At 44.5% G+C, this 20,791-nt stretch overlaps 1 protein-coding gene across 1 annotated transcript in view; it reads right to left on the bottom strand.

Moving 5' to 3' along the window:
• Positions 1-20,791, bottom strand: part of AFAP1 (actin filament associated protein 1) — a 160,323-nt gene that overhangs the window by 83,735 nt on the left and 55,797 nt on the right. The window contains exons 2-3 of the mRNA XM_018554969.1: positions 1,107-1,235; positions 58-155 (exon numbers count right to left, since the gene is read on the bottom strand). Coding sequence (XP_018410471.1) covers positions 58-155; positions 1,107-1,235 — 227 coding nt within the window. The remainder of the gene's footprint in view (positions 1-57; positions 156-1,106; positions 1,236-20,791) is intronic.

Raw genomic sequence — 20,791 nt, 5'->3', positions numbered from 1 at the left:
AGCCTGTTAATAAGCCCTTAAATGTTTGCCCTGACCGTGAATCAGCAGAACACTCACCAGCCATTGTTGGGGGATTTCAGGAAGAGGCATTTGCGGCGGGGCCGGCACACTGCTCAACGTCTCAGCTTTGTGAACATGATTCTTCACCTCAAATTCTGATCAAAAGAAGAATAATTCAACACATAAGTAGCAAAACAATACTAGGGGCAACTAAAGCAAAACCATAAGAGCAAGTGGGTGGAAATTCTATTTGGCATAATGCTCCCTCCCAATCCAAAAGAATGCCGCACTGGGGCAGAAATACACCGGGCAGAGCCACTATCGAGCTCTTGCAGTGCAAATACCCAAACTGATCTGCTAATTGCAAGGAACCACAGCAATCAATCAGATGTCAATTTACTGAAGATCACTAAAAAATGAATTCTGATTGGTTGGTATAGGTTGCTTCAATTTAGCTTCCTTGAACAGGCTAATAGGAGATGCTTGGCCTCTACCATGTGTGCTGCAGAGGAGGATCCTGGGTAGCATAAGCATACCAAGGCTTATTACTGAATGAAATAGCACTAAAAATGCTACCTCCAAGTCAAGTTATAAATGTCACATCCCTGTGAATATGGCCAAGTTTGAAAGCATTGAAACTAAGGAGATACTAAAACATTATATGCACTCAAAATTCCATAAACCTACTACACATGATTGCCTATACCTGGAAGTTTAAGGTATTTTCTTAATTTTCTCCCAGCCAATTGACGAAGTGGGGGAGTGTAGAGAAGATAAATGTAAGAGCCGGTGGGACTGCCATCAAAGATAACCTGTTGCTTTGCCCTGCATGGGGAAGTCAGGTTTGCTTTAAAGTAGGACTACAACAAGCCCTATATTGAGTTGGTCTTTAACAGTTTGTTTTTTTTAAATAAAAACAATTCTCAAATTTCCAACTGCTGTGCTCAAGTTATGAAGTGAAACTATCTGCTGATGTATCCTGGTGATGACATTAATATGAACTGTACATAGCTGTCATAACACACTGGCCGCCTCACTTAATCAGCGGTACTGGAGGCCTGCTGGGTTTACTATGGCGCAAGCTTCCCTTGGCCTGTTTGACTAACCTTTGGATAACTGTATCCTCTGCAGTATGTTGCTTATCACAGTCTTCTTCTCCTTAACAGTGGTAGTCAGATATTCATGGTCCAATAGTTGTAGAAACAAGCGCAGCTCTACTAACAACTCTTCCATGTCTGCAAACAAAAAATAAGAAGGAGATTTAATTAGTCATACTGTAATGTATCGAATGCAACATAGAACTCCACTAATAACTATCAGCATTTAAACTGATCACATAAGGGTAAGCAATGTCAGCACTCCATTAGTTATTGAACTACAAGTCCCATGCCGCATTGCCACTGGATTCCGAAAGGTTGCATTTTTCACATTATGCTCCAAGAACATTAATAAAGACGACATTCTTAAGCTGAATGGTGTGCCGTCATCATATTTCACAGTACATGTTGTGGTGCCATCCACCGGTTGTACAGCACCCGAGTAATCTACACGAAGGGATCCATCGGTAAGGAGTGGAGTGGAGACATTATTACTATTATATTATCTAATGAAGCACACTCCAATCCACATCTTATCAAATGCCTCAGGCTAACAGACAACAGCCTAATGGCATGACTTAGACTAGGTTCACACTAGGGCGATCAGTGACGGCGTGGCCATCATGCACAAAACCGTGCGGATGGCCACGCGGTCAGGGAATCGCACACCACCGCCGATCGCGCTGGCAGTGCCTTTATTTTCTAATGGCACTCCAGGCGCGCCAGGCAGATTGCGTGGTTTCCCGCCGCTATACCGGCTGTGCAATCGAGCATGATCGCGGTTGAAGAAACTGCGCGGTGCGTGTCGCAAAAGGAGGTACATGTACCTTTTTTCAGCGATTGCCGCGCGGATATAACCCCATTGAAATCAATGGGGCCATGCGGCAATAATGCACGATCGTGCCGTCCCGGGATCGCCGATATGTGAACCTAGCCTTAGGCAAACATTTCTCCAATAGACCAAAAGACATTATATTCAGTCCACACAGTGATCCAAGTGCAAAGCAAATCAGCAAAAATTAATTTTCCATGCTTGAAAAGGAGTCTGTTTGGTGGTTAGAAACGCTGCTTTTCTTTATGGAGGAATATGCACTGTAACTTGTTGCTACTGATCTGATTTGCTGATTTGCGAAATTGCTACATGGACTGAGTTTTATGGCTTACAAGTCCTCTTTTCAAATGCATTTTGCTCTATGAAGCATATCATTACTGCAGCATTCTCCTGTGAGTCCAGGCAGAAATAGAGCCTTGACACCCTGGACTTACAGGAAGTGGCATGAATGACGCTGGGCACTGCTCAACTTGGATGAGGAACGGTGCTGGATTGGCGAGTCTGCAGATGACAGCTCCAAAGACTGGGTGAGTATAGCACTCCAAGCTGCTTTTGATTTGTTAAAATATCCTATTAAAGTTTGTGTTTGTCCAAGGTAGAGTTTGGCTTTAGTAGAAACATGACCCAGCAGAAATATGAAGGCCACCATTTCTGCCCTCCCGTGGCTGATCTAATGGCTTCCATATTTCCAGAGTCACTGTCAAGCGATGTGATCTAACTTGTTCTGACTTCACTGGCACTGTGCACATTTCCAGTAAGTCATCCAGAAAGCCCCTAAATCAGAGGAAGTGTGTTTCCAAGCAACCAATTGAGTTCACATTGTCGTCATCTGATTTTTCCTAGTTTAGGTTTAAAGATGATTGGATGGTATAAGATATATAATTCAACATTTCCATAAATAAAGTCCAGTGTTTTTTTTATTTTCTTTGTAATAAAAGGGCAATTGGTATAATGCGTATGTATAGAGAAGCACAGACAAGAATCAGTGCAGGCAGGAAGAAGCTACATGACTTCAGGCTTAGGTAGCCTAAGAGGACCTGTACGTAAGCAACTATACAGATGTAACACATGAAACAGTTACAGAATAAGGCTGGGTTCACACCTGAGCGTATTTTTTCAGCTCGTTTTTCTGTTCAGTAAAACGCGCGTTTCACTGGCGGTATGATTTTTTCCCCCTTATTTTCTCTATTTTAAAAAAAAAATAAATATATATATATATATATATATTTTACTTTTAAACTTCCTGCCGGCTCCGCCCCCCTGCGACGCGGCCGCTCGCAAGGGACGGAAACCGGAAGTCGGCAGCCGCTGGAGGACACAGCAGGGATCGCGGACAAGGTAAGACCTGTACGCTGTACTCCCAAGTGTGGCTCGGGGTTACCGCTTTGTTAACCCCTGATCCACACTGAGGAATACTAATGGAAACGCACGGAAAAACGCCCCAAAGAAGCTCCTGTACTTCTTTGGGCGTAGGGCGTTTTTCAGCGCGTTCCTACGCGCTGTAAAATGCCCAGGTGGCAACCATGACCATAGACAATTATTGGTTTTCACATGTTGAGCGTTTTACAGCGCGTAGGAACGCGCTGTAAAATGCCCAGGTGTGAACCAGGCCTAAGACTAAGTTGAACACATGCATGTATATGTGTGTCTTTTTAGCCCTATCCAGGGGCCAAATAATATATTTATAAAAAAGCAAAGTGCGAGAGATGGTGCTTTGCTGCTGTACGTGCCTAAGGCCTGGTTCACACCTGGGCGTTTTACAGCGCGTTCCTACACGCTATAAAACGCTCAACATGTGAAAACCAATGATTGCCTATGGGCATGGTTCCCACCTGGGCGTTTTACAGCGCGTAGGAACGAGCTGCAAAACGCCCTACGCCCAAAGAAGTACAGGAGCTTCTTTGGGGCGTATTTGCCGCGCGTATCCATTAGAATACAGCCGGATAGCCCTCGGAAACGCGCGTTTGTCGCGCGTTTTTTTTCCCCGCGAATCGCGGTAAAAACGTGTGGCAAAACGTGCATATTAGCTACGCCTAGGTGTGAACCCAGCCTAAGGGCTGCAGAATCAAAGCTCAACTATAAGATTTTCCTTTTTAACGTGGCATAATTCAGGCTTCAGGATGCCAGGGTAGTTTCATAGACCGCAACAGAAACACTTATGCAAGGCACCGAGTACACTGTCTACATGCGATCTGTCAGCCCTACTAATAGCCTGCATGTAATTGCACATAGGTCTTTGCATGCTGTGCATGTGATAGGTACTCAAGGAGAATTCTGCATGATTATTCTTGTCTGAAATTATCAGCATGCTAAAATATCAGACCCTGGCTTCTCTCCCGCTGAATGTCTAACACTTGCTCTTCTGTCTCATCTGCTGGACACGACCAGCCGATGTAGACACCCACTGATTACAAGTCAGGGCTGTTGCAAACGTTCCTTAGGAAACTGCTTCCAATTTTCCATCCAGTGCAGTTGTAATAACACTATCCAGGTGTCAGAAAACCTCCTTGTACATTACAGCGCCCATATGTTTTACATAAAGAGGATCGACTAAAAAGATTAATACATTAGTGACTGTGCATAAAATAAATACACAAGGTGAGAGGGAAGGATGTCTGCTCCTGACGTCAGGCTGAACACGCCGCCTTAGAAAATGAACCCCTAAAGCCCTACAGATGACATTCTGAGAACTACCGTAGCTAAACCCCAATTTTGTCACAGATGCAAATGTGCGTGGCGCAGTTGTCACAGCTTTCACCAAAGTCGCCACCTGATTTTGGTTGGATGGGGAAATAATAAAATAAAAAATGTACCCCGCTCTGTGCACATTGAGCCAGGCTGTTCTCCGAATTAGTTGGCCGGAATGGCTTTTTGTGTCTCAATGCTACGATTGACAAGGCCAGGGCTACAGATACCTGCGGAAAGTGCTTGGCTAGTGCACAAAGGTATGCTAACACCACAGTGATCATGTGGCCACTGGATCTTTGAAAAACTTATGAGCTGGAAGAAATAGGATGTTTTTCTTGACCTCCATGAGAATGCTAGTGAGGCTTGGATGCCATGTTGACGTTCTGATTTCAATATTTTCTGTGTTCTTGACCTAGAACAAGAATGAAGAAAGTGAAATCAGGATCTGGGTTTTTATGTTTCTGAATAGGCAGCAGAAGAGTGATGGCAGAGGAAGACTAAGTGGTCCATCAAGTCTGCCCATTTTTGGTTGCGTAAAAAAAACAAAAAAAAACTTTTTGTGTGAGTATAGATCTAGATGAGCCAACTCTGTGGGAAGTCTATTCAAATCATCAACAACGCTTTCAGTAAAATAATAATTTTTAAGGTTTGTTTTGAATGTTCCTTCTGCAAGTTTGAGATCATGTCCCTGTTCTTGATGTTAGCCTCATATTGTAAATCATGTTCCCCCTTTTCTACGCAACAGATCTGCTTTGATCCTGCTATCCTCAGCAGCATATAGTTACCTCTCCTTCTGTTCCCCACTGCTCTGTTCAGTGCTGAAGGAAGTACCCAGAACCTATGGTTTTGAAAGGCATGCGACAATGGTGGGCCAAACAGTGTTATCAACTCCGGTGACTTGGACCTTACACGGGGCTCTGCTTTCGCTCATGGCAGCTAAATGGGACAGCAGGGGAGCAGGAAGGCAAGTATATCCAGCTGGGAAAGCCTTCATTAAAGTGACAGTTACTTTGCCCTAAAAGTGAGTAAAGCACAAATCCACTGAACACGCTTGTGTCGATGGTCAAAAGCATTTTAAGGTGCATTCAGCTTGCATTTATAATTGGTATGAGACATTAGAGTTCCATCAAAGGTGCTTCTCACCTCCCAAGCAGTTTTTACATTCCAAATGACGTGCATGGAGAAAAAGAAAATAATGGCAACAAAATTCAGTGTATATAAGCTCTTATGCTGTGTGAGAGACACAATGGTATGATCCAATGCGGTAACTCGGTCTCCGGGGCAGGACCGCCAATAGAAAATCACCAGTCACACACAGTCCAAGGCAGGCCACGCCACATCAGTCTCCTCCTCTTTGTGCATGAAAGAAAAGTAGAAGTCACAAGTTTTTGGCATGCCTCTCTCTCCTCTATATCCCTCCACCTGGGCAACCCTGCACAGGCCACCGAGGCTGGAAGTTTAATTTAATTCTTGGGTGCCACAGCTCCCGATATTACTCCAGCTGCGGCAGAAAATAGTCAAATAGTCCTCTCTCAGCTTCCGGCACCCACTGCTGAACTGATGGGCCAAGGGAAAATATCTTAAATAGCTGGAAGCAGTGTGCCGAGGAATTACTCTGTCTGTACCCAAACCTAATAAAAGCCTCCTCTTTGCCCCTGGGCCCCAATGCTAAACTGATAGAGTTTGAGTCCAGTACAGTAGGGCTGGCTCTACTGCCCTATAAGTGGCCCTACTCTGGGGACGGACAAGAGCTGAGCTGTGTCTTACAGATTATGCATCATTGAGCTTTTTATAAGCTAAACAGTTAGTTAGTAGTATTTTCTTTCTGCATCGGAATGTTTTAAACAGGCAACTGTCTAAATCAATGTATTAACAAAAGAACGTCCATAAAATTGATTCTGATCCTTTCTGAACGGGCCACTTTTAGTCGGAAGCCCATTATCGTCTTAGGCAGAAAGTCTTCACTTCCTCATAATGTCCATGTATAATCTTTCATTCCGCTTAACACAGCAAGTCAGGAATAACTTGGATCACTTCTCGGGCTGCTTTGATGTCACGTTAATCTAGATCTGAACGTTTCACTGCTGTCCACTTTCTTCTACTGGAGATTAATGATGTGGTTTGACCGATTTCCTCTTTATCTTCCGTAGCCAAAACTCTCAAGTGTACAGTAACACATCGTTGAGGCTGACCCACTAGATGTAATGCAGAATGTCAGCCCGGATAGACTCTACCCCGGGTGCTAGAGGGAGATTTAACATCTTCTGTTAGACATGTCACCCGCTCCAGATTAATGTCAGGCAGAGGAGCAATGTTAGGATTTCTGCTACAATGGATTGAAGTGGAACTCCAGACACTGAAGCCAATCTCCATCCATTTTGTAGCCTTTGTCCAGTTTTTATTGCTGCTGTTCTTGTCCTGTTTTCTACTTGGCAAACACGATGTGCATACCAAACTATCCTGAATTGCATACAGTGATTTATGAATCAGTCTCACACAATCCGTCCTCATTCATGCTTCCAAGAATGCAGCCAGCAGAAGAAGTAACTCGGAACGTATTCCTGGTATAGATGGCATTCCACAGATGATGATCCGTTCCCAAATCACTGATCATTAGATGCCGTTCAGGATGTAGCCATGACAAGGGACTGATGCAAAATGCATTGGCAAGAGAAAACACAGTGGGGGGATTTATCAAGACTGGAGCAGACAAAATCTGGAGCAGATTTGCACTGCAGCCAATCAGCTTCTCTTTCTCATTTTCAAACTGAAAAGAGAAGCTGATTGGTTCCCAATGGCAACTGCTCCAGATTCGGTTTGCTCCAGTTTTAATAAACCCCCCCCCCTCCATTGTCCTCAATAAGACCTGTTCATATTGTAATGTGAAAAGTCCTTAATGCTATATTTTGGATACACTCACCTACATTCTGCCAGTCCAGTAAACTGAGTGATCGTGCACGTCAATGTGCAACATCATAACATGTGCTAAAGCATGCTTCCTGGTGTGAACCCAGCAAAAACAGTTGATCTTAGACCGGTCCCTTCCGCCTCGCTCCCCCTCCGCTGCAGTGGTCTAAGGTCCAGCGAGTCGTCATGTTCTATACACTGTGTACAGGATGTGAGGACGCTGAGCGACATGGAGTGGACAAGGGACCAGTCTAAGAGCAAGCCAGCTTAGAGGGGGAATATAACTTTATTGTTTTTGAACCTAAACAAAAATGAACACTTAACTCTTGCAGTGCGGGGGTAGCCCCACTGCAATGGTCAAGAATATTTTCCCTTGAGTTCTGCTTTAAGTTTCAGGGTTAGCGTTAACACTATGCACACAATAAAGTAATAATAAAACCTTGATAGGAGGATGTCAGTCTGGAGGTGTTAATTTGCATATAGAGCACCCTAGGTACCGCCCACATGTGATACGGAGCCTCCAAGCTGGAAAGTACTTAAAAGGGATGGGCCAGGGACAGTAAGGCTGGGGAAAAGAGCTGAATTATGCTGGATGTCCTTCAGCAAAGAAATGAGACGGGCTCTATCTGACTTGCTGCCGCTTCTCATCCACATTGTGAGATGCTCCTAGTGTGCAGTGAAATCAGAGTAAACCATTTCAATATAGGAGAGGAGCCTGTAAAACTGTGCACGACTTAAGGCAAGGCTGTAGTTAAGCTTTGGGATTTTGGTTTTTTTAAAGTGATTCTTTGGTATGCCAATGCAGGGGTCACCTTTTTTGGTGTCAGTTGGCTATTGCCCGCTATATGCTGACAGTGCAGAGCCACACTCCAGCTGGGAAGGATCCCCACAATATTGTCGGGATCCACCCCACTACCTGATTGACAGATGCCTCTGCCTCGCTAGAGCCAGCTGTGCCCGCCTCCTCCCCTGTCTTCCCCTCCAATGAGCACTGGAGGAACAGAGGGGAATCCCTGTGGGGGCGGTGACTCCCAATCACCAATCTCTGCAGGGAGAAGATCATAAACTGAGCAATAAGTGGTTTGTGGTCGCTCAGTTCTCGATCTATAGAGCCTGAGTGTTAACAGCTACAGTGTCACACGTCGGCTCTAAATATAGGCATGAGTGTATTTCACTCTCCTCATAGCACTCTAGTAGCATGTGCTCTCCCTTACTTTGCTTCCTAGCTGCTCTGTTCAGACACATGAAGGGACATTAAATACCTGGCACTCTTAGGATGGGTGAGTATGCCACTCACTCCCCATCTTCCATTTAACAGTGCTGGCAACTTGTAGTTGGCTTAGCTCTGTCACATAGGTGTGGAGAAGGTATAGCCCAGTGTGTGTGTGAAGTTAAGTGACCCTTTTACTTTGCCCTGCATTGGCAAAGGGAAGGGTAAGTTTAAGATTACAAATCAAGGCATGTGAGGTACTTTTTTTTTTAACACCACTCTCCACAATGGAGAGATTTCTCTTACCTTTGGGGACCTATAACACTATTCCGCTTATATGTAGTTTACACCCAACCAATGCTTAGTGGAGTTCCCCTTTAAACACGGTTGAACATATTTCTCAGTTAGCAGGCACAAACGTACCACATGCTATAAATATGCTACAAAAGACAGAACTGGTAATTACAGAGCAGACTTTCCCTGCTACCAAAGAATATCATTTCTTCAAGGACAAATGGTGAGATGATGCAAGGCCATGAAATCACTTAATACACAGCAGAGAGGGAAGGATCATTTTTTTTTGCTCAGATGATAAATGGTTCTCTATGCTCGTGACAGTATGTTATTACTGCAGACTGCACAAGTCATGTGTAAGGAATTTTACAACCAAGTCCCGAGCAGCCCAACATCCCTAATTTTCAAGGACTGCCTCAGACCTTTTTCTTGTATATGTTCCTATTTAGGACTGCCAATCTGTCTAGTTTCCAGAAAAAGTGTGCTACGATGAGAACATTTTAGTTATTAAAGTGACACTAAACTCAGGAGGTAAATATCAAAAATGCATTCAAGTATCCTAACGATTAAGCTTCGTTCACACCAGACACAGTGCGTTCAGGCCTGATATTGGCCAGAACGCACTGCATTGCGGCCAGCTCACTAGGTTGTGGGGCAGGAGGGGGCGTGGCGGTCCATTGAAGTGAATGGCACCATAGCCACGCGATGCAATTGGCCGCACGGGAACGCAAAGCTCATTATGCCCGCGGACGAATGCATTGCGGCTGGAGGGCGTGGCTATGGTGCCATTCACTTCAATGAACCGCCACGCCTCCTCCTGCCCCACAAAATAGTGAGCCGCCCGCAATATGATGCAGTGCGTTCTGGCCACACTGTGTCTGGTGTGAAGGAGGCCTTAACAAAAATGTATCTTATTTGTGTATCACTCGGCTATAGATCCTCAAATCATCTCTGAATTCATGCGGACACTGTCCTTTCTTCTGGAGGGTGGTTTCCTTTGTTCCCCATGGTACCTGTGCATGTTGTAAAGTAGCCACCACTCCAAACTGGCTCCTGTGATGGACTACAATCTCAATACAAGTAGTACCTACACATGAGGTCTGATGATCATGAAAATTCTTTATACTGAGATGCTAGAAACTCATTCCAAATGGATAATTTAGGTTTTTTTCTTTAGTTAAAGTTTTGGAAAGATTAGGGAGGAATGAAACCCCTATCCAGTTATTTTTAATAACCAATTTGCAAGGCCATTCGCCCTACGAATCTTTCCAAACGTTTGTTCTGTGCGAGTACACACAAAAACAAACGTTCTTAGATATAATTTTTTTTCGAGTCGAATATGTAATGTAATACTGAGTTTGGCCACTAGATGGAGCTGAGAAGTATAGGAAATTCGCACCGAATGAAGGTTTACAAAGAGTGTAAAGGGCAAATGGCTCTGCAAATGAGTTATGAATAGACCTATTGATGTCTAGATATCTCCTACTGCTCATAAGAGAGAGGCAGGGTTCTGTTATCCAGATACAAAAGGGCTGGTTTGTTTTGTCACCTAGGACAAGAAGCAGGTTACTGGCAGAACCGCAAGGTGATAATAAAAGAATACAAATCTTGAAAAAAGAAAATGAATGCAGCCACCACATCTGAGGAATCGTAAACTGCAACATATTGGATTTTTGTTTTGGGGTTTAAAGTAGGGAGGCACCGATACTGGTTTTTCGGTGTCGAGTACCGATATTTTATTTCCGGTACTCACCAATACCAAAAGTTCCATTAAGGAAGCCAGGCCATGTGTAATGACATGCCGCCCGGCTTCCTGATTAGCCGGGAAGCCAGCCCCATGCTCCATCATCACTAGTTGACGAGGAAGCATGGAGCCAGCTTTCCGACCAATCAGGAAGCTGTGCGGCGAGTCATTACCTTCACCTAGTGACGAGGAAGCATGGAGCTGGCTTTATGGCCAATCGGAAAGCAGGGCGGCGAGTCATTATCCGCCCCCCGGCTCCCTGATTGGCCAGGAAGCCAGCTCCATGCTCCCTGGTGACGAGGTGGCGTGCAATTGGGATAAGCATTGGGATCATTTGGGTGAGTATGAGTACTCGCCCAAATACTAGTATCGGTATCGGCACATCCCTAGTTTAAAGGGTATCTATGGTCAAAAGTTACTATGAAGATGCCCATAGGATGTACTTCCTCAATGCACTGACACCATTGCACTGAGCCCTGTGAATATGCAGTTCCTTGTGTCACCGCTGTAATGTAGCCTGCTGTCTGAGCTACCACTCAATGCCTGAACAATGTAACATTATCATTGCTTGCTGGAACCAATGCATGATGGGATATGCAGTCTTGAGAAATGGAGATTGCATCAAATCAAGCAGCAGAGAAAGAGATGCAAAGCACACTGGGAATCCAGGAAGTTGATGAAAGTGATGGACAGACAGAAGGCAGCACTCACTACATAAAAGGGATTTTTATAAGAAAGCTTTGATATTAATTGAATGAATCTCATTATCAGAAACAATTATAGTATGTATTCCTATTACAATGCTGATATTATAACAGGAGCGGATATGATGGGACTTTACAAATCCTTTGTATGTACTTTATTTCAAAGGAAATCACATTTAATTTCCTTAGAAATAAAGTACATACAATTTCCTTTTAAATAAAGTATATACAATTAAGAAATCGTCTCCGTCAGGCTGAATAGGACACCGCACGTGCTGCTGTTTGCAAGGCTCTGTTGAGCAACCACAATATGTGGAATCCCAGAAGACACCAAATAACAGATAAAGCAGGAAATTGTACAGAAACAGATAAGGCATGAAAAGCAGCCGTTACATATACCCGACCATGACCATACATGAATGAAAGCCCCTTTCTCAACAATAACTTACCCGTGAAAGAAAACAACAACTGTATATCCTGCTCGGTCGTAACCTGACCCCAAAAAGAAATGTCTGCAAACGCCACAACAAACGGTTCGCCTTTCACTGGCCTAATCGTAACTCTTGCACAATTCTAACAAGTTTGGCCATTGTTTGGAGCTCCTGTAGGGCTGGTCCTCTCGGGGTTTGGCATCAAGGCTGATGTACTGATTGAAGTGATTGTGCTGCAGCCGATAAAGCGATACTCCCTCTGAAACAACATGGGAGCTTATTCCAGCCAGAGCTAAGGTGCCGCCACATGCCTGAGGCAGACAGAACAGTCACTGTGAGGGGAAGTAAACAGTCTGTGCCATGGCCAGGGGCCTTCAGCTCTCTAGGAGCAGATGGCAGCCAGCTATAGGTCTGCTCCCTGGGGAAGTGTAGTCAATGTTAATTTCAGTCAATTAAGGGCATACATTTAGCATTATGAACCAGCAGACACCTTCCCTGCTGAAAGCCCCTTTTGCTGTTCATTTCTTCCCTGCATACAATACGCTGGTTGTACACAAGGCACAACATAAAGCAGGGTTGACAGAGGTGCTATTTTTTTCATGTTTCAATGGCAAAGCACATACCGTATTATATGAACAGGCTTAATGGTGTCTGAGGCTGAAGAATTCTTTACAGCTGAGATTTTTCCTATCACTGCTTTATTACTTGTTTATATAGGTACAAGGACAATTTATGCAGTGCTTTACATAGTTGCACATTCCCATCAGTCCCTGCCCTCAAGGAGCTTACAATCTAAGGTGCCTATCTCACACACATACGCATGGCCGATTTAGACAGGCGCCAAATCACCTACCAGCATGTCTTTGGATTTATTTTTCCCTGAAACAAATTGCATTATAAACGCCTAGCGTACATCATTGAGCTGGAGCGTCTACAGAATCAGGGCTGATGCCAGGCACGGCGCTACCGCAAGGCAAGTCAAGCGGCCGCCTGAGGGCGCTGAAGGGGTGAGGGCGGAAAAAACAGGGCATTTTGACAAGTACTTGTCAAAATGCCCCGATGCTTGCGCTATGTTGTTTTTTTTTTTTTCTTCACTTACCTTCGGTGCAGGAGAGCAGCGGCGAGTCAGCGCTGGTCCGGTGGGAGGAGCTCCAGGTGGGGTCCTAATTTAGCGATGCACCTCCGCCTGTGTAGGCAAAAATCCTTGCACCGGCCCTGGCTGATGCAATGACAATGTGATGTTGCAGATCAAAGTATACATGAACCCAATCACTTAAAATCTCATATAAGCTTTAAAATGATAGTGTTATATGAAAAGTAATTTTTTATATTTTAGATTTCAAAAAAATAACTCATGACGGCCTTTAATGGGCATTTTTTGTGAAACAGTGACAACGACTTGTTCCCATCTCCCAGTTGTGCTCTTGAGATGCCACCTTAGAATACAGGCAGCACGGTGGTAAGCACTTTCCGAGTTCCCTGGATTGAATCCAGGTTTTGTCAGGACACTATTTGCATGGAGTTTACATGTTCTGCCTGTGCTTGTGTGGATCTCTACCAGGTACTCCAGTTTCTTACCGCACTCCAAAGACATGCTGGTAGGTCAATTCGCTCCTGTCTAAAATGGCCCTGTATGTGAGATGAGGACCTTAAAGGAGAACTATGAGATGAGTGATTTCCACTCACCTCATAGTTCTAAGCCGACCTGTCACAGGTCGGCTCAGTAGATCGGGAGGTGAGGGAACACATACCGGGTTCCCTCACCTCTCGATCCTGTCACGGCTCTCTGCCGTGACAGGGGGAGGGGCTGGATTCCCCTCTCCGATCTGCCAGCGCTGACTGGCGGAACGGACGGGGGAGGGGGCGGGTACAGCTGGCTCTGCCTCTAGATAGGCAGAGCCAGCTGTTACTCACGCAGCTGGGCGGATCCCGTCATCTACGTCGGGATCCGCTCCAGGTGCGGCGTCTCAGTATACCGCGAGCTGTAGCTCGCGGTATACTGAGCTTAGGGTAACGGGAGGATGCTAGTTTGTGTCCTCCCGTTACCCTAAGGAGAACTATGGGGAAAAACACTGACCCCATAGTTCTCCTTTAAGGGTGCATTCACACCAAAATTTATGAGCTGGATGTGACTCAACATAAGTCAGTTCACTTGTATTGGCATAGTGCATTGCATTAAATTGCTGTTATAGTTTGATTTTTACACTAAGCTATATAAAAGGTATCAAATATAAAGCAGAAGTGTTTCTTGGGAAAAGACAATGGAGAGGAAGCATTGTGACAATCTCATGTGCCATAAGGCACAGCACTAGACAGCCGTCCCTGCACGGTTCCTGGATGGTTTCCAGCAGGGATATCAGTAGCAGGAAACCACAAGGATAAAAGTGACATGGCACAGTATTTACATAATCAGATTAGTGCATTAACTCTGTTACTCCGATAATCTAATTTAACACAGATTCATTGAAAAGGAGTGGACCATAAATCCTTTTTAGCACCAAAGTTGTATTTTCCTGTAAAGCTGACCATACACATTGGCCTTGAAGAGATTCATTGACTTCCAGGACAGGAAGCGAGGGTAAATCTTGTTAACAGTGATACAGACAGAAGTACAGATTATTCCTGCCAGCATACATATATGCCTCCAGCCGGCTCTGCTGTTCGGTACTGGCTACTGGTGCAGCTTTTCACTCACTTGCTGCCTGGCCCCCAGAGCAGAAGGAAAATGTCTCTCATGGCACTCCATTCTATCTAAAGCTAAAAAATATGTTTTGGGGTATAGATACTCTTTGCCTAACAATAATAATTGGACTTTTCACCACCCCAGTCCTCACCCCACCACAACATAAAGCAGCATATTTATAAAAAAAAAAGAAAGTTTCCATTTACCATTTTTTTCACTTATGTTAGTCCTGTCCCCGGGCTCTATTTTTGGCAAGAATGACAGTAAGCCTCCTCCTGCAGCCCCCCGGGATACAGACATCACATATCTCAGGAGACATCAGGTAGGTATCGCACAGTGCTGGAGGAAGCACCTGAGAGCATGATCATAGGGCCGGCCGCAAGAACCCAGAAGAGACAGCCAGCTTCCCATGAATATGAAAATGAAGATGATGGCACAGGACAGTATGTGCAGCGGAAGAGTGGCGGGAGATAAAAGGACAACACACTGGGCTTCGGAGTAGATTTTTCCTGGATAATGGACCACCAAATGTAAGTGGTGTGTCATGAATACATTAATTGTGAATGGGTCAAAGTTCCTCTTTAATGCTGCAATATCCACATTGTCAATGCACTTTCAAATCAGGCAGGCCCTTGCACTACACAGTTGTTTGTAGATCCAAAGTTGATTGTACAGAAAAATTGGAACTTTTTAGGTGAGCTTTAGATCTCACTACTGATCTCCTGCAGCCACTTTCAAGTCACCTTCTGTTTATATGCACTCACTCCAGTGTGGGCTGCACATCGATTGCTATGGACCAGCTCTCTAATGGTGACAATGGTGGACCATGCCTGTGCATCGTGTAACAGCATGGCCACTTATAGTCCCCACCAGGAGCGCATGACAGTACCCACCCATAACAATAGGTGACTATACAAGGACCTGAATGGCAGCTGAAAGAAAGGCTGCAGATTTTAAACGCTTTAAAAAACTTCTGAAATGACATGACGATGTTAACGATGCTAGTGAGTGGGCTTGGATCTACTTTAAAGTCAATCAACTTGGGCTTAGGTCTTAGGAGATGCTTCTTCTGCCTAACTTCTTTTATACTGATCTAACACTTTCAATAATTAGCAATGGCAGAATTGAGGCCTCTGTTCCTACTAAAAATAGATCATTATCACACATGCTTCCATGTAAGTATCCTTTGCCTAAAATGTAACAGGCCATAAACTGTCCCATCGCACTATACAAACGCGTAGAAGAACAGACACTGCCACTTGGTAAACGGACTACCATAGTGTTTACCTTTAATCTCTAATAAATCAAAGTAAATGATAATAAAATAGGTGGTGGTAGGTGTGGTGATGTATTCAGGTCTGTGGTGCAAACACAGACCTCTGTAATGTAAACCTGACTCACAAAAGAGCAGACAGGATTCGGCAATGTAAACCAATGACGTGCATAGTATAAAATGTACACTGTATGTGTAATGTGCTAAGATCTATAAACTAAGACACCCAGAGTGTTCCTACCACAACAATGCAGCCACACGTCTCTTTTGATTAATACGAGACTACCCCAAGTATTACATTTCAAGGATATTGTGGAATACCAAGGAGTTTAATGACCCTACTACAGCACAATGTATAGGTGGACAAATTATTATGGAATTCCAGAGCCAGTCTGTTCAATCCAGGAGCCAGCAGGACTTTTTTTTTAGTTGCAAGCTCTATTGGCAACAACTAAAGAAAACCTCAAAACTTGGCAACCAGCTTTAATTTTTAAGGGGATTTGGCTACCTGGCTCCTATGATTTGTCCAGCCCTGCTGCATGCCAAGGTCTTTCACGCAGGTGAAGCCATTTCAGGATCCTTAGACTTATAATTTATGGCCAGAGGTACAAAAAAATCCTATCGTTTTATGTTCTCTGTCCTGTTCATATCACTGGTATAAAGTCAGATTTTACAGGCCATCCTGCTAAAATACAGAACAGAGCCAACATAAAACCAGATGCTGCCTTCCTAGATTTCTTTAGCTACCCTGCTGGGGACATCTCTGTCCAGAACTCCCAGTTCCAGTCAACTGAGAAGCCATTATAAAACTAAAATGATGCTGTCACGTCCACCTTGCTTACCTTAAAAAGGAGAACTATGAGGTGAGTGCTTTCCACTCACCTCATAGTTCTAGCCGACCTGTGACAATGAGACTGTCACAGGTCAGCTCAGTAGATCGCGAGGTGAGCGAACATATACCGGCGTTCGCTCACCTCTCGATACTGTCACGGCTCTCTGCGGTGACAGGGGAGGGGCTGGATTCCCCCCTCCCCGCTCCGATCCGCCAGGACAGGGGAGGGTGCGAGTACAGCTGGCTCTGCCTTTAGATAGGCAGAGCCAGCTGTCAGTCACGCAGCTGGGCGGATCCCGGCACAATTGTCGGGATCCGCTTCAGCTGCGGCATCTCAGTATACCGCGAGGCGCAGCTCGCGGTATACTGAGCCTAGGGTGACGGGAGGATGCTAGTTTGTGTCCTCCCGTTACCCTAAGGAGGAGAACTATAGGGAAAATACTTAACCCCATAGTTCTCCTTTAACAACAAGGAGATGCAAGCTTTGAAGATGTGCAATGTCATGCTGAAACATGTCTGCACTAGATTTTCCTATAGTCAAAATACAATACTCCTGTCATAAATGGGTTCACGTCTCGATAGGTTTGGCAGCATCAACGGTGATGACAATGATCAAATCTGTAATTCAGCCATTCTCAGTCAGGATTCCGTGGAACCCCTGAGGTTGCTAGGGGTTCCTTGAGCTTTGGCTGAATGGCTTCCCATTTGATGGTGCCTGCGTAGTTCTGGGGTCAATGCCCAATAATCTTTTAAGCTGTGTGTAAGAGAGTAGTGACATTCTGACCACCACTTTAAGGGTTACATTCTTTAAACTAAATACCAATGTAAGGGGCATTTTTCCCACTGACCGTGGATGAATTGTTTTAGCAGGGGTTCTCCTAGACCTGAAAATTATTTTAAGCCATCATTCACACTTACAATGTAGGCTGTTGTCACCCGATCATGAACTTGAATGGGTGACAGCTGCCGCATTGTAAGCAGCAGATATGGAATTCTTGCTGCAGTAATTCCCCATTTCCTGATGCAGGAATCCATAAAGCACCTACATTGTAGGTGTGAATGTGGGCTAAGGGTGTTTCTGGGGTAAAAATGTTGAGAAAGGCTACCCTGATAGATATTCTGCTTTCTAGTCTTCTGCAGATATATATCTTCACAGACTGGTCTTCAAAAAAATAAGTGTTCCTGGTCTCTTTATGGGGGCTGATAAGAACGTTGCAGAAACGAGAATTTGTATTTTGCCAGTCAGAAAGAAAAAAAGGCGCTCTCTTTGCTTGACAACACAGCAAGTCATTGTAATAATCTGTATCTTAAAGAAAACAGATGCAGAGTTAGCTTCTGAATCCAAGAGCCACCCTATTAATGTCAAGGGGCCAGCAGATGGCGAGGTGGGGGATGCATTCAGTGCCAGGCCATTGATATCTGCTAACCTATGCACAATAAATCTGGAATTGCAATAGGCTGAGTCAGCGGGAGACTGATTTCCAGCAAGCCTGCAGCCAGCTGGGGATCTGGCATTTCTAACACAAGTCTTTCTGCCTCCATATCAGCGCAATATAAAGAAAGATACAGTTTACTGAATAAGCTGAAAGACAAACGATACATTAGATCCCACATCTGCAAGTCCATTATATTTTTATATACTCCATCAGGCTGTATTACAGGGTCTTTGCCCCAAAGCTCCTCTGCTACAACGATGTAAATTTCAACTGGCGACATGCAAAGCACAGAAATGGAAATGCTTTGGAAAGCCTGGTTAGCAATTGATGGGTTAGCACAGGGTTTGTTGGCCCCCGGGGGACCCAAAATACAGCCTCCTACCTATTTCCAGCTGTAGAATGGTCTGTGGGAGGAGGAAGAAGTGTCCCAAAATGCAAACACATCCTTTCTACAAGGTTGTTATTGGGAAAAACAGGGGGTTTTTTTGAGATGAGTGCATGCGTGACATTTAAGTATAAGGGAAAGCAATAGGATGGGCACAGTTACACTGAAAGCTTCCTGTGCTGTCAATGACTGCATATGGTGATAATGACTACTGACATTGTATAGTGGTGGCATATGGGCACATTAGCACTGCCTTGGAAAAGGTGATGTAGCTCTGTAATCATTAGTACTTCCGATGACCGCAATGCCGAACGGGAAGTGTGCGCTTGCGCACACCAGCCCGTCCGGCTTTTATCTCACGAACATGCTACACACCCGCCGAACATCGTACGATGCTCGGCGGGTTTTGAAACATGTCCGGAAGTTTAAAGTCGTGCGACCTTACAGTAGTAGAGGACGCACGGCTTCCACACACCTTACGATAATTGTACGATCGCGGGATTTCCCACGATTATCGTACGATTATCGTAAGGTGTGTGGGGACCTTAAGGAAATGCAAAAGCAGCTTGAAGCAAGGAGGTCAACTGTAAGTAAAATGCACCTGCAATGCATTGTGAATGATCTCAGAAGAGTCTCAAATGGACATTCAAAGCAAGCTGAATTTGCAGCCCACCGGTATTGGCCCAGGCAGTGTAGAAAGGAACCAAGGCAAACAGTCTTGTGAATCCTCCACCGGTGCCACATGAACAAAAAGACAGTTGGTACTCCTGTTTCACAGTGGGTGTCCTCTCTTCCTCTAAAGAGTGCCATCAGCTAGGCAGGTCTGAATTTAGCACAAGAAAGCTCTGTAGTATACCAACAGGAGCTTTTTACCTTGGGCTTCATGTATCAGATCACAATGAGGCAATGGTGGAAGATGACACAAAACAGCCCCCATTGACCCTAATTATCTTAATGTAAGTTCATTACAGACAATTTAGTCAGCTATTTTGGCTATTAGCAGCCCTCCCGGCTTTTTTAAATGACATGACTCACTTATTATATTTAGAGTAGATCTAAACCCTAACTGGAGGACATTTAGTTCACTAACACACTGTGTATCATGAAACAATGCTTCTTTTTTATATAAAGTACTGGTTTACACCCTTTTTCCTTCTCAGTGATGATCTGATCTCCTTCAGCCTCTCTTTCAGCCACTTCCTGTCTATATGCCCTTGCTCCAGCACCAGCTGTAAATCACTGATCTGGTGATGACAATGGTGGACCATGTCTGCGCAAAATGTGTCGGCACATCCACTTGTAGCCTCAACTACTGGCACTTGTGAGAATGCAGGCACACACATAGGAGACAGTTGTCAGCATATAACAGGAAGTGTATGAACAAGGATCTTCATGGCAGGATAACCAGGTACTATTTTAACCCTATCTTAGAGAAAACAAAAAAAACTACCCCACACTGCAAGGGTTACCTGCTCCTTTATATCTAGGGTTTTGGGTAAACAAGTTTTACTTACCCGATTCCCGCTTCTCTGGCAATAAGCGCTCCCCTCTCTCCGCTCGGACTTGTAGAATGTTCCCTGGTCTCCTCACGTCTAATACAGGGCTAAAGGGCCTCCATTAGATGTGATGACGTCAGCAGGCTTCCAACCACCTGAGAAGAGGGGGGAAGAGGCTGCGAGTGGCGGTCTTGGAGTCAGCGAGATCAGATAAGTAAAACTGCTTCACACTGGTCCTCTAGGCATAAACAAGCAGTTAACCCTAAAGTGTGGGGGAGCCCCACTGCAAGGGGAGGTTTTTGGTTTTCCCAGAGACAGGCTTCAAAAAAGCTGCAGATTTAAAAAACACTTATAAAAACTTTTCAAATTACATTAACATGTTAAAACTTATGACTGGAATTAGATCTACTTTAAAGACCTAAATATTTTTGACATTTAACACTGCAGAAGCTTATTTTGCCTGTAATAAGATATACACTGGTGGCTGTGAAAAACTAGACGACACACTCAATGGTCGTATCTTTACTGACGAATTTAGAAGAAAATTGTTATTAAAATGAATTATTGTTCAAGGACGACAGTGTACACCAGTAGGCTTATACTTGGCTGCCACTTGGACATCATAAACTTGTGCCATGCATGCCTCTGTACATGTTATTGTTTTTTATATGACTACAATAAGATTTGCGGAATAAGCATGCACTGCGCTAATATGATATCATGCTCCAGTGTCAGTTACATTGGGGGGGGGGGGGGAGGGCTTGAAGCCCCAGGGGGCA

This window comes from Nanorana parkeri, unplaced genomic scaffold, assembly GCF_000935625.1.
Source record: "Nanorana parkeri isolate BGI_ZX_2015 unplaced genomic scaffold, ASM93562v1 scaffold180, whole genome shotgun sequence".
Classification (NCBI taxonomy): domain Eukaryota; kingdom Metazoa; phylum Chordata; class Amphibia; order Anura; family Dicroglossidae; genus Nanorana; species Nanorana parkeri.
This window is presented reverse-complemented; position numbering and strand designations above follow the sequence as displayed.